This window comes from Neomonachus schauinslandi, chromosome 8, assembly GCF_002201575.2.
Source record: "Neomonachus schauinslandi chromosome 8, ASM220157v2, whole genome shotgun sequence".
Classification (NCBI taxonomy): domain Eukaryota; kingdom Metazoa; phylum Chordata; class Mammalia; order Carnivora; family Phocidae; genus Neomonachus; species Neomonachus schauinslandi.
In genome coordinates this window covers 49,671,891-49,684,565 of record NC_058410.1, presented here as the reverse complement: position 1 = coordinate 49,684,565, position 12,675 = coordinate 49,671,891, and the positions used below count along the sequence as shown (strand labels likewise).

Genomic DNA, 12,675 nt, shown 5'->3' with positions numbered 1-12,675 from the left:
AATGAAGGTCCTATATCCCTAGTGGCCAGGCAAGCTGTTTTCTTTGCCTCGAATGGAAACAGTTCTTACTTGATTTGGTTACTTACTATACTTTATGCATCTTCATGCATTAAGATGATGGCAATGGCATTGGAGATATTCAAATGAAAATGGCAGAGACTTCCACTCCCAAGTCTACCTCCTGCACTAAGTGTATGCAAGTTGGCCAGGAACCAGGGAGGAAAATGCTCTCCCTGAGAGTGCAAAGGGGCCCACCCTGTGGGCTGTGCTGCGATCGAGGGGTCATTTGTGAAGGCCCAGGATGGTCATTTACGAAAGGAGCTTCGAAGTCAGCAGATCTGGGCTTGCACATTCGATTTGCTGGGTGACCCACTTAAAACCTCCTCCAGTTTCAGTCTCCGTGTCTATAAATTGGGATGATGATAACCTCATGAGGTTGTGGTGAGAATTATAAATAATGTAAGGGGTTCAGCACACCATCTAGCACTTTGTGACAGCTGAATAAATGCCAATTATTATTTTATTTGGACAGTAATGCAAAGGCACTGAGTTGCATCAGGTTAGCCAAAGCCTCCAAACTTTAAGAGAGGGAAAGAGGATGAAGAAAACCCAGTGCGCTCATCTATCAGTTACTGAGAACTTACTGAGCGTACACTTAGCCCCCAGCACAGGAGGAGGGCCTCCTGAGAAAACAAAGCATGGGTCACCTCCTGCCATATGCCTTTCCAGGCAGCTGGGGAGACAGAGCTCACAGGCAAACCCAACAGACAGCTAAATAGATTGCGGCACTGGCTCTAGGAAAAAGAGGGCTCAGGAGAGAGGGAAAGAAGAAGTGCACAGGGGCTGCGGGCTCTGGATAGAGGTGGTCACACTGAAATGCTGCAGTGTGACCTGTGGGTCTCCCTGGGAGGGGCCTGGGGGCCAGGACAGGCCTGGTGGGGGTGGGGGGGAGCTCACATTATTGGCTCTTGGTGGAGAGCGGGGCTGTCAAACCCTTCCCCACCCCCTGGTGACCAGGCCAATTCCATAGCCCTGTCTCAGAAAACATCCCCTCTGGCTAAAAAACTGGGCCAAGGTGGAGGAGGCAAAGCCATTGTGGAATGAAACCAGCCAAATCCTTCCTACAGAGACCACAGTGGTGCCCTAAGAGCATTTTCAAGGGGGGAAGATATTAGCTTCAACAACAGACACTGTTTTTCTGAACTAAAGATTCATCTAGGGTCCCCTTTAATCAGGAAGCCACAAACTCTGCAAACTATTACATCCAAAATTAAATAATGTGCAGTACTTCAACTTTAAAGTTACCCTACGGAATAAAGGAAAAGAATTCACACACCATGCCAACAACAGGAAGCAGATTACACTGGCCGGGAGGGGTGACAAGGCAGGGCTAGGACGGGATATCCTGCAGAAGAGTCAAAATCAAAGCTGACCTGACCTGGAACTCTGTGGTTATTCAAACAAAACAATGATTTCAAACCCAATAAAACCAGGCAAAGCAAAACTCAGATTTTTCACACTAGGCCAAAAGAATGACTTTCAAATTTCCCAAACATGTCTGGAGTAATACAGCTGTGTGTTTTCCAGTTATTCCTGGTGACACATTCTGTTGAAATTTTTACTTCAAGTTCCTAAGATTTTAGCACCATGTTTTAAAAGTAAAAGTAAAGGAGAGGTACAGGGCACAACGAGTTCATGTGATGTTCCGTCTGAAATGCGTAACGGTGAGCCGGGAATCTGAGAAGGAAGGAAGGAGGTAATGAGAGAAGAGGGAGGAGTGCTGTCCCATCAGGGTTATGGGTGGAGGAAGGACAAGTTCAGCCAAGGAAGACAAGAACCAAGGGCCAGAGGCAGGGCCTGGACACTGCACAGACAAGGGCTGATTAGCTGGGCGCGGATCCGAAGTCTGGTGTGGCCGACTCCATGGAAGGGATACTCAGCCTGAGAGGCGTGAGGAAAGTCCCAAGGGAGGCCCAGAATGGAGGACCAGATAGAGAAGGGTGCCAGGTCCATCAGTGGGTATTGAAAACCTAATCAGGACAATCAGAGGACAGGGGGGAGCAAACCCAGTCGCCAGGGAGAAGAGGGGATGAGGCTGCAGCCAGGGCACTAGGCCTGGCATCCTATAGCTGAGGAAGGGCAGGCAGAAGGTGAACTGGGAAGGGCAGCGCAGCCTCATGTGGAGGAGAACACAAAGCGAGCTGTGACACTTCTGTAATCCGTGGGGGAGCCAGCAGGCGAGGGGAGGCTGCTCTGGCTGCTTGTCTCCACACCACCCTCCTCTTCCCAGTGGTGACCAATGGCAACCCAGAACTCACACCAGCAGCACAAAAGAATGAAATTCATTAGCATCTCCCGCAATCATGGGTATTTGGTCCCCTTACTTTCAGGAAGGAAATCTAAGAACCACCAAGAGGACTTTGCTTGAAGTATAGACTGCGCTGGGGGAGGCTTGTGTAAGTGGTTCTCTTGGGTGGAAGTGGGTAAAGGAGGAATCTTGCTACCTATTCTAGAACTATTCTAGAACTAATGATCCTTCTGGCTTTCCAAGAGCCAAAAGAGAAGTAAAATCAGAATAAAAATTCGGATTCATAATCCCAGTTGGATGGACACTACCTTTGTGGACTTTTATCCAGAGTAACAGACAAGAAAGCAGCGTGTCGGGTTCTCTAACCACGTGTATGCTGCTGATCAGGGTGGTGAGAACTCAGACCTGAGTAATAAACGGGTGTCTGGGATGCAGCTCACCGCAGAAATTATTCCAGGAATCCAGCCACCCCCAGAAGGGGCAGTGGGCCTGGTTCAGTCTGACATCATGCCACAAAGTATACGAGGCAGCAGGGACATGCACCGGGCTTGGGGAACTGCTTGGGAACAGCTGGTGGTCATATTGAGGCTTTGGCGGGAGTCAGCAAGAAATCAAAGGAAGAGAGGATATGCAGAAGACAATAACCACTTTGGGGTTGCTTTTTCAAACTGCCCCCACACAGTGCCTGTGCCACTGGGGACACTAGCAAGATGCTGCCGTGTGCCTTCCTTCAGCTGCAAGAAATGGAGGCTTCCAAATGTGGGGCAGTTTTCATCTGCACTGCCTGCCCCTGATTATCCAGATGATGCAAATGAAGGAGTTCCTTCTGCCAGCAAAGCAAGATGAGGAAGCCAAGTGACATTTTTGATGTTTGATGGCAGTCTGCAGTTCCTATTTACACACTTTAAAATCACAGAGGGTGACCATCTGCTTCCTTCTTGCTGATTACTAAGAAACATGGGACGCACAGATCAAGGACATGCTCTTGACCATTCAGAAACAACCGCCAAATTGCTCTGCCCAAGACAGCACAAAGGAGAAAGACACCCACACGGAATCGAACACGTGACTGCCCAGTGCAGATAAAGAGGAAAGATATTCAGAGGAGCGGGCTGTCAGTGATCAGGGCTTACAGCGGTCCCATCTGTTTCCCCCCGGGCTGTCAGGGTGTGGAAGGAGTGAGTCCATCTACTTCCTGTAGTTTTAATCTTACAAGAGAGTCTGGGGTAGGCAGGGGTGAGTGAGGTAAAGCCCCTTTCTTTTCACGGTGATCTTTGGCTTTCCGCATGTTCTTTCTGTGTGGAAAATGGATGGTGTGCACAATTCATCTCCCTTTCCCAGGCAGAATGACCCACCCTCCCTGGCGGTCAACCTGGCCCCCGCAGCTCCAGGGTGGCTCAGCAGAGAAACAAAGCATCCCTTCGGAAATGCCATGGAAGCCCGGGGCTGGAAGCGGCAGAATACAAATGAAGGTGCTTTTCTGCCTCGTGACAGAAGTGTACCAAACTAGGGATCAGGGAGGCTGGATCAGAACCAGGGTCGGTTCCAGCATGCACCCCGCGAGCTCCGCGGGAGGGCTGGCTTTGACCCGGCTGAGGGCAGGACGTTCTGCCCGGAGGTTCCCCAGGACCTCACCAGACAGCCCCTCGGGGCAGACAGTAAACTCTGGGGGCCAGAGGGTCAGTCCAAACAAACAAGTTTCCTGCTCAGGACTTAAAACAATGGCTTCTTTGGAAAGGATTTGCTTTTTGTCAAAGGATGGTTTGCTTCTCTAGTATGGGAAGAATTAGATTAAATCCAATGATTAAAAGGTCTCCCCGCCCACCTCCCCTTCCCTGACATTTCCAGTTCAGGTCACAGCACACTGTGTGGGGACTGCAACGCTGTTGTTGACAGAGAACAAGAAGCGCATGTGCCGACAGGGGCAGAGGGAGGGCATCTCATGGCGAGACCAGCCTTGATGTGCCACCGGATTACAGAGGCCTCAGATGAGGCTGATTAATAATTCTGCAGGAGCCCTTGAGCTGGAAAGCTGGTGTTCTGAGTCTGATAATCCCCAGTCATTGTAATACAAAGGAAGGACAGAAACTGAATTCACAGTTCTGAACTGTTGAAATTCGAAATTTGAAAGAAACAGGGATACGCTTCTTCCTGACTGTGTTTGTCAACCTAGCTGCCTCCTTGTTTGTGTTAAATGGCTACTGTGCTTTTTGAATCCAAAATCTGATTATATTTAATTAGTACAGGCATCTGGGATTTCTAATACACAAAGAGTTATTAAAGTAACAAATCTTTCTAAAATATGTTCACCATGAAAGAATGTGTTAATTTATGCAGTAACAATTTTTTAACATGAAATAATTAACATGAAAACTGCAACAATTATGAATTCTTCGCAGTCTAATTTATATGTGAATTTTCCTCCAGATAATAATCTATTCAACTTAAATCTGCAATACTGGGAGCGTTTGAACAGACACATTTTTCTTCTTCTATTTAATACACAAACCTAAACTCACAGCAGGTCTTATACAAAGTCACGAAAGCCCCGGTTTCTACACACATTCCAAAGATCCAAAGATTAAATTGCCTTGACATTTACTTCCCCAACAACGATCCTGTCGTTAACTTAGACCTTAAAAAAAAAACAACCAACACACAGAGCAACTCTATGTTCCTGTCTTTGTGATGATTCAAATCAGGAGAGGAGAGGGTAAATAGGCAGGTGACCTGGCTGGGAGCGGTTAGGGAAAGACCAAGGGGGTGTGTGCTCTGCACACAGGCATGCATGTGTGTGTAAGTGTGTGTGTGTGTGTGTGTGTGTGTGTAGGGGCAGGTAGGAGGGAGGGAGGGAGGGATGGGCGGACGGAGTGAGAGAGACACACACTAACAGCTACTATCAACCCACCAGATCACTAGTAGTGACATTACTATTACTACAATTGACTATAACTACACAACTATCAGCTCAGCATTTGCTTTGTGCTAAGTGCTTTACACATATTCCCAGGAAAGCCATCCAACAATTCTGTGATGTAGATAACTATTATTATCCCTGTTGTCAGAGGAGGGAATGAAGGCTCAGAGAGGTTAAGGAACTTGTTCAAAGTTTACAGCTAATTAGCAGCGATGCTAAGATTCACACCAAGATCATTTGATTTCATGTATCTTGCTCTTAACCAATCCAGTCTCTCCCATCTTTGGGGGTGGGGAGGGAGAGGGAGAGAGAGAGAGAGAGAGAGAGAGAGAGAGTGTGTGTGTGTGTGTGTGTGTGTGTGTGTGAAGGAAAGCTAACTAAGTGCTGCCAGGAGCAGCGGAAGGAGTGAATAATACCAACAGCTTCTTCTCTGATCCTCACAACCACCTGAAACATGACCAATACTAACCCTATTTCAAGGATGAGAAAGCTAAGGCTCACTGAGGCTAGAGCTTATGCAAAGTCCATGAGCAGGAAATGGCAGAGCCAGGATTTGAACCCAGACCGTCTAGCTCCAAAGCTCCTGTGCTTCCCATTACCCAAAAGACATTCTTGTTGTGTGCAGGGGGTGCTGGTGTAGCAAACCATCCTCTCTGGAGGATCTTGCGGTCACCACAGTATCCGATTCCCAGAGAGAGCTGTGCCCGGTGCTCAGAGAGCAGGAGAGCCTGCCTGGGAAGAGTGTGCAGCGGTGACAGTGATTTTGGCTATTTTCACTGCCGTACACAGACATCTATTAAATACCTACTATGTGCTCTGTGCTGATCTTCAGGCCAAATTACCTCTCTAGAGAAGCAGCACGACTGGGTCCACAGACACCTGGGAGAATTGCTGTAACAGTGCCCATGCATTTATGTGTGTGCATGCGCACGTGCATGAACAACCAGCAGCACTGCTGAGAACGCCCACCAGATACTCAGTGGATAAGGTGAGAAACAACAGAGGTGGCGTGGGGGCAGGGGCAGTTCTCAGCAGAGAAGGCAAATAATGAGAAGAAGGAAAGTCTGCTGGCGTCTCTGGGGCCCTTGGGGCAGGAAGGGAATACAGAGCTGTGACTGCCCAGACAAACAGAGCAGGCTGGAAAATAATCAACTAATTTTTTTTTCCTCTTAAAAGATTGATTCTTCAGTCTTTTTTTTAGGTAAGAAAGAAAGATACTTTTCAAGGACAATATACATCAAACATAAAAAGTTCAGGTCGTAAGAATGGTTTTTATATTTCACAACCCTTGAAGAGCTTTTTATAGACAGATCATGTAGTCCTGTACTGATTATGTGAGGTAATTGTTTTCATTTCTCCATTTCACAGATGCTAAAACCGAGGCTCACAAAGGTCAAGTGATTTGTAAGTGAGTGAGTTCAAACCCAGGCCATGTAACTTTGAATCCTAGGCCCCATCTGCAGCCTGGAAGGAAGTACACTGCCAGCACATAACACAGTAACCCTGTATTAGACCCTAAAAGATAAGCCCGCAAAGTCCGCTGGGCAGTATCTACAAATGCTAACTAGGCTTGTAGGACTAACGGTTGTTTTTTTTTTTTTTTTTTAGATTTATTTATTTATTTGAGAGAGGGAGCAAGCATGAGTGGAAGGGGCAGAGCGAGAGGGAAAGAGAATCTCAAGTAAATTCTGTGCTGAGCATGGAGTCCCACAAGGGGCTCTATCTCGTGACCCTGAGATCATGACCTGAGCTGAACCCAAGAGTCGGATGCTTAACTGACTGTGCCACCCAGGCGTCCCTAACAGTTTTATTCCTGGCATATATCCAAGAAATAGGAGGACCTCTGTCTACCACCATGGCAGCCTCATTCATAATGGCCCCAAATCAGAAATACCAGTAGAAGAGGGAAAATGATGTATTTGTAGAGGGGAATATGGCTCAGCCATAAAAGGGAAAGAACTGGTACGTGCAGCAACATGGATGAACCTCACAGACATAATGGTGGGAAAGAAGCCAGACATGGGGGAGGAAGACTCTACGCCTGGTTTATGTGAAGTTCCATCACCAGTGGAGGAATCCCTGCTGACAGAGGCGGGCACAGCGGCTACCTGCTGGACGGGGCACAAGGTGGGCTTCTGGGGTGCTGGCGGTGTTCTGTGTCTTCACCTGCAGGTGGTTTCAGGGGCGGACGAATGTGTAAAAACTTACTGAGTTGTAGACTTCAGATTTACTCATTTTATTGTATGTATGTTATGGCTCAATAAAAAATAAGTGGCCACAAAAGCAAGTTGTTCTTATCCACAAGCCAAGTCTTTGGCGTAAGGTTTAAATCAAAACTAGTCAGCGTTGAGCTTCCTGAAAGCTTACGAAGAAGAAAATGGAGTCGATCAAGGATTTTCCCACTGCTTCCTGTCTGTGTGAGCTTTGAAGGAACTGATGGTTGGAGGGGCTGGGAGTCTTCGAAAGCAAGGCCTGGTGACAGCTGCCCATGCTGGTGGTTATGGGAGGAGGCAAGGTGTGGACGTGTGAGGACAGACAGACAGTGGAGCCTCGGGTGCCCGCGGCACATGCGGGGCTGGGGCTAGCTCTGCTGATGCTGGGGTAGGGAGGTGGCTGAGGGTGGACCTCAGGCGACGGTGCAGGTAGGGGTGAGAGGCCAGTGTGAGCGGAGAGGGGAGGAGTGGAGGGAGGCGCTGGGAGGGGAGCACCCATGGCAGTGGTAACCCGGGAGGGCTTGGTCACTGCACTGGGACATACCACCACAACCACCTCAAGCGCAGCAAACCCAAAGCCAAACTCACCCTTTCTCTGAAAATGAGCTCTTCCTTTTGGACTCCCTCATTTCTGTTGCTGGCAATTCCATTCTCATGATACTTGCATTTGACTACCTGGGAATTATCTTTGCTTCCTCTCTCCCTTTCCAGCACAGTGTTTGAGCCTTTCCATTGTGTCTACCGTCCACTCTTGCCTGTGTTTATTCCCCAAGGACTGTCTTGTACAGGACATAATAACAGGAGTATTTATTTACCACCTGCCATGTTCTGGGCACGTGCTAAACACTTTACATGTACTGTTTTTAGTTACCTTGGCAAAAATTAAAGCACAAAGCAGGTAAAATATATCTTCACTTTACAGATAAGCAAACTGAGGTGTGGAAAAATTAACTAACTTGGCCAAGGCCCCAGGCGATGGTTTTATGTGGCTTCGGCGCCGCTCCTGTATGTCTCTCTGCACACTTGCAGACCTCCCCGGTGCAGTCTCAGGCTTCCCTAGATCAGTAGCTCTTAGCAAAGTCCCTTTCCCAGACAAGGCATTCAAATAATTAATGCTGGCATTACTCAGAGACCCTGATTGGACAGAATTTAGCAATGTATTTTTGACTACAGAAGATCAGCTGCAATGGAGGGAGCATACAGGTACTAGAGAGCAATACCAAATCATTTCGGGTTGCCTCCAGAAGGCTGTTGGCAGAGGGCCACCCTTGCAGGCTCTGACCCTGGTCTTGACCTTCTCCCTGACATGGGCTTCTGCTTACAGTCCAGCGGGGTAGGGGGTGGTAGGAGGAAAGGAACACAGGAAGGGCTGTTTAACACATGTCCAAATTTCAATTCTACTTGTGCCCTGGGAAATGTCACCACATCCACCCGGGGCAGGGGGTATGGTGACAGACATTTCAGTGTGCCCTTAGATGGGAAACCCACAACTGTGTTGAAAAACAACTGTCCCTCACAGTCCCCAAATACCTGTGTTTGGCACTTGCTTCTGAACACTGCCCACACTTCCATAATCAAGATTTATCCTGGTCGTGGCCTGTGGGTATCATAAAACCCGACTTGTAAATATGATCAGGCACATGGACCAGCTGTCTGGAGGAGCTGATTAATCCCCAGCAGAAACTTTAGCATGCAGCACGCATGCCATCTGCAGAGTACACTAACAGATACACACCAGGGCCTTTCTGCCTCATGAAGAGGCCAGGGCAGGCCAGACCCTCGGGAGGAATTTTATAAACAGCTGGGTTGTCCCAGAGCTGGAATATGAAGCTCTTTCAAACTCCCTCACACATGCACGTTAGAAGCCCCCCCTTTAAAAACGTTCCCATAAAATAAAGGGAAAATGAGACTCATGCCTAATCTTAGTTTTTAGTTTTTGTCTTTTAAATGACTGTCTTGCTGAGAGGCAGTCAGTACAGCTTATAAGAGCAGAAGCAACAGTGCTGGCCATACCCAGACTCAAATCCTGCCTCTGCCCTTTTACTAGCTGTGGGACTTTGTACAACTTACTTAACCCCTCTGAGGGGTGACTGAAATAGATAGAAATGATTTCTATCATTTCCCTCCGCACTCTTCACATTTACCCTCTCAGGCCTGGCTCTCGGCAGATACCCTGCAAACGCCCCAGCTCCTTCCTTTCCCTCTGCTGCAGGAGACCATTTTTTTAATTCTCCTTGCAAATCCTGGAGCCCCACAACCTTTGTTTTTCCCCAAGTTCAGTTCTCCACGTCATTTACTTCTCCTTACTTATCTCTTTCCATGTCTGGCATGGATGTGAAGGTATTTGTGAAAGGAAGAGAGAAGCAAAAAGCATTTTAAGAGGGAGGGTGGGGCTCTATTTGGAAGTTAAGCAAACATGGTACAAAGGGTATGAAGCTGATCCTTCAAAAGCTTCAGGACAGCATGTGGGACAGTGATGGTGGGGGTTAGGAAGCCACCAGAAGGGTGATGGGGAGAGCTGGCAGGGGACGAGGGTGGGACGTGATGGCCAGGGCTGAGGGTGGCCACTGTGGCCATGCTCCATAGCAGAAGTGTGCTGTCAGGGAAACTGGTGAGGGGCTCTCACACGCCTTCCCCTTGGGTATCAGGCATCCAGGGCCACAGCCAGAAGACCCCACTCCATGGATTAAACCTCCAGCCCTGACAGCAGCACCCCTGTCAACATCCTTGGTTTCTGTCCTGCAACCTTCTGGATGGTTCAAGGCCAGAATTTGTAACCATAAGTTGTGTAGAGTCCAGAGTCTGGGAGAAGGGGAGGGACAAATCCTGGACTACCCCATCTGGCACCAGGACTCTACTCACGCATGCAAGGACGCTTTCACGACCGAGTGCTGAGACTGACTCCAATCTCACCTCTTCCCGAATCAAATACTCATGTCTCCAAACCTTTACGTGCTCCGCCTCCTTCTGGGTCTGTGAGTTGGGATGTAATGGGTTTGCCGCGGGGTGAGCTCTCATTTAGGGCCAGGTCTCAGACCCAGTGACACTGCAGACCCTCTCAGCTCGCCTTGACTTGAAATCACGTCCACACTTCTTTCTGGACGACCAGTGCCAATCGCAGCTGCCCGTGTGCCTTTGATTAGGGACACGGCCTGCCATCTGACCCTGCAGGAGCGTGTGTGTGTGTGTGCGCGCGTGTGCGTGTGGGCATGCTCACGGTGCGGGCATTTGGCTCCAGGACAAGAAATGCCACGTGTTGGGGACATTAAAGAGCCGAGCTGTCTGACCAACATGTGATTGAGCATCTGGACGGTATCTGCGCTAGCCAGGGTCTTCATTTAACCATGCTCCTCATCACTTGAGACCGCTGAGAACGATGACGGAAGAACAGGTGTGAAATCAAAGAATTTAAAAAGAAAGAAAGGATCGGAATTCCAGGGTGGCCACTGTGAAATTGAGCAGAAAGCACTGTCCTGCAGTGCATTCTAGTCAGCACTCAGCCCTGCTCAGAGTGCCTAGGCTTGCTTAAAAACAACAGCCATGAAGCCTACCCCCTCCTTCCGACGCAAGCATTACGTTCTATAGGAGAAGCCTATGTTCAACCGCAAACAGCACACTTCATTCCACACACTTACCTGCTTACCACTGTGCACGATCCAGGGTGGTAGAAGATAACCCTGGGAATTCCCTCCCTGGCATCAAGTGCTCTAAAAGTAGCCAAAAAGCTCCCCACCAGAGTGGCTGCTGGTTTGGGATGTGTTTAGTCTAGAGCCTGATTTCTACAAATCTCTGGCGGAGGGAGAATGGAGGGAGATGATTTAGAGGGGGTGGGCTGCTCGGGTGACACTGTTATTTTCTATCCTTCTTCTAGATCCCTTTTCTGCTCTTCTCCCGGCTCCTGACCCAGCGGGACTCATCAGTGGGCTCCTCTGACTTTTGGCTTCCCGCCAGGTTGGGCAGGACATCTGGAGAAGGCCCGAAGGCTGAGCTCAGGTACGAATCCCCGATCCATGCCTGGTCTTTCTCTGCCAAATGTGGCCTCTCGTTCTTAGCTCTGGTGGCAGCCCCCTCCCCACTGCCCTTCTGGCCTCGGTGGGTGGCTATTACTAGCTCTAGGATATCACACTATGCCGTGTTGGTTTTCCTCACTCTGCCCATGCCTTTATAAATAACTCCTTGATTAAACTCTCCAATGAGCATGTTTGTGTATTCTGCTGAGACTTCGAGGGAATGACAAGCTATTATTTGACTTCTCTTTTGGCCTTTTAAAGCCCTCTTTCCCCAAAGGCAAAGCGTCCCAGGCCTGGACGTGAGGAGGGCAGCATAAGCCAGGAAGACCACAATGGTGGACACTCACTCACCAAAAAGTAACATCTTGCCCATCTGTTGAACCCACTATAGTCTCCCACCTGCAGAGCTATCACATTCCTGCCAGATCAAGAAGAAAAACCTCAGCCGAAGAATGCCATTTCAAATATTTTCTGTAGGAAGGGAAGGGAAGGAGAGAGGAAGGATCGTGCAGTAAGCGACTGCTCTCAAGGATGTGATCACGAGCCATCCTATTTAAATGCCCACCTTGCCTTGCTGTGTACTCGTTGTCTTCGATCAATCTGGCCAATCCAAAGTCAGCAATCTTGCAGATTAGTCCATTCCCCACTAGAATGTTTGCTGATCGCAGATCCCTGTGGATGTAATTCATGCGCTCGATGTAAGCCATTCCTGCAGCAACCTATGGGAACCGAGGAACAGGACACATGTCACACCATGACTCGATGTACTTACACATCGCTAAACCTGAGGCGGGAGTGAAAGGGCCATGTGGCCTACCTGTGCTGCCATATCCACAAGGTTTGGTAATTTCAGAGCTCTTCCTTCTCCATCTTTTAAGAAATCAAGTAGACTTCCTGTGAACAAAACATAAAACCATTTCAATTTACTCTGAAAGATAAAAATGCCTGACAAAGGGCTGTATTTGGTTTTCTTATTAGAAGTAATGAGGTGATTGAATGAATAATGCCATCAATGAAGAAAAGATATATACAAAAAAAAAAAAGGAGGGTAGAAAAAACTGTGCATTGAGAAGCAGCAGTTTTATCTTTCAGAAACAAACAATGGCGACTCCATTTCTAAGGACAGCAAAGGTTTGATAAAATCGCAATACATGGGATGTGATTCCCTGTATGTCACAAAGAAGGACACGTGGGGACACGTGGGGAGCTGCACCATTTCAGCTTCAT

The 12,675-nt window shown here is 48.4% G+C and overlaps 1 protein-coding gene across 5 annotated transcripts in view; it reads right to left on the bottom strand.

Annotated features, from left to right (window-relative positions):
• FYN (FYN proto-oncogene, Src family tyrosine kinase) overlaps positions 1-12,675 on the bottom strand; it is a 212,332-nt gene that overhangs the window by 20,840 nt on the left and 178,817 nt on the right. For all 5 annotated transcript variants that reach the window (XM_044917677.1, XM_021693674.2, XM_021693675.2 and 2 more), the window contains 2 exons: positions 12,266-12,342; positions 12,014-12,167 (listed from right to left, as the gene is read on the bottom strand). In XM_044917677.1, coding sequence (XP_044773612.1) covers positions 12,014-12,167; positions 12,266-12,342 — 231 coding nt within the window. The remainder of the gene's footprint in view (positions 1-12,013; positions 12,168-12,265; positions 12,343-12,675) is intronic.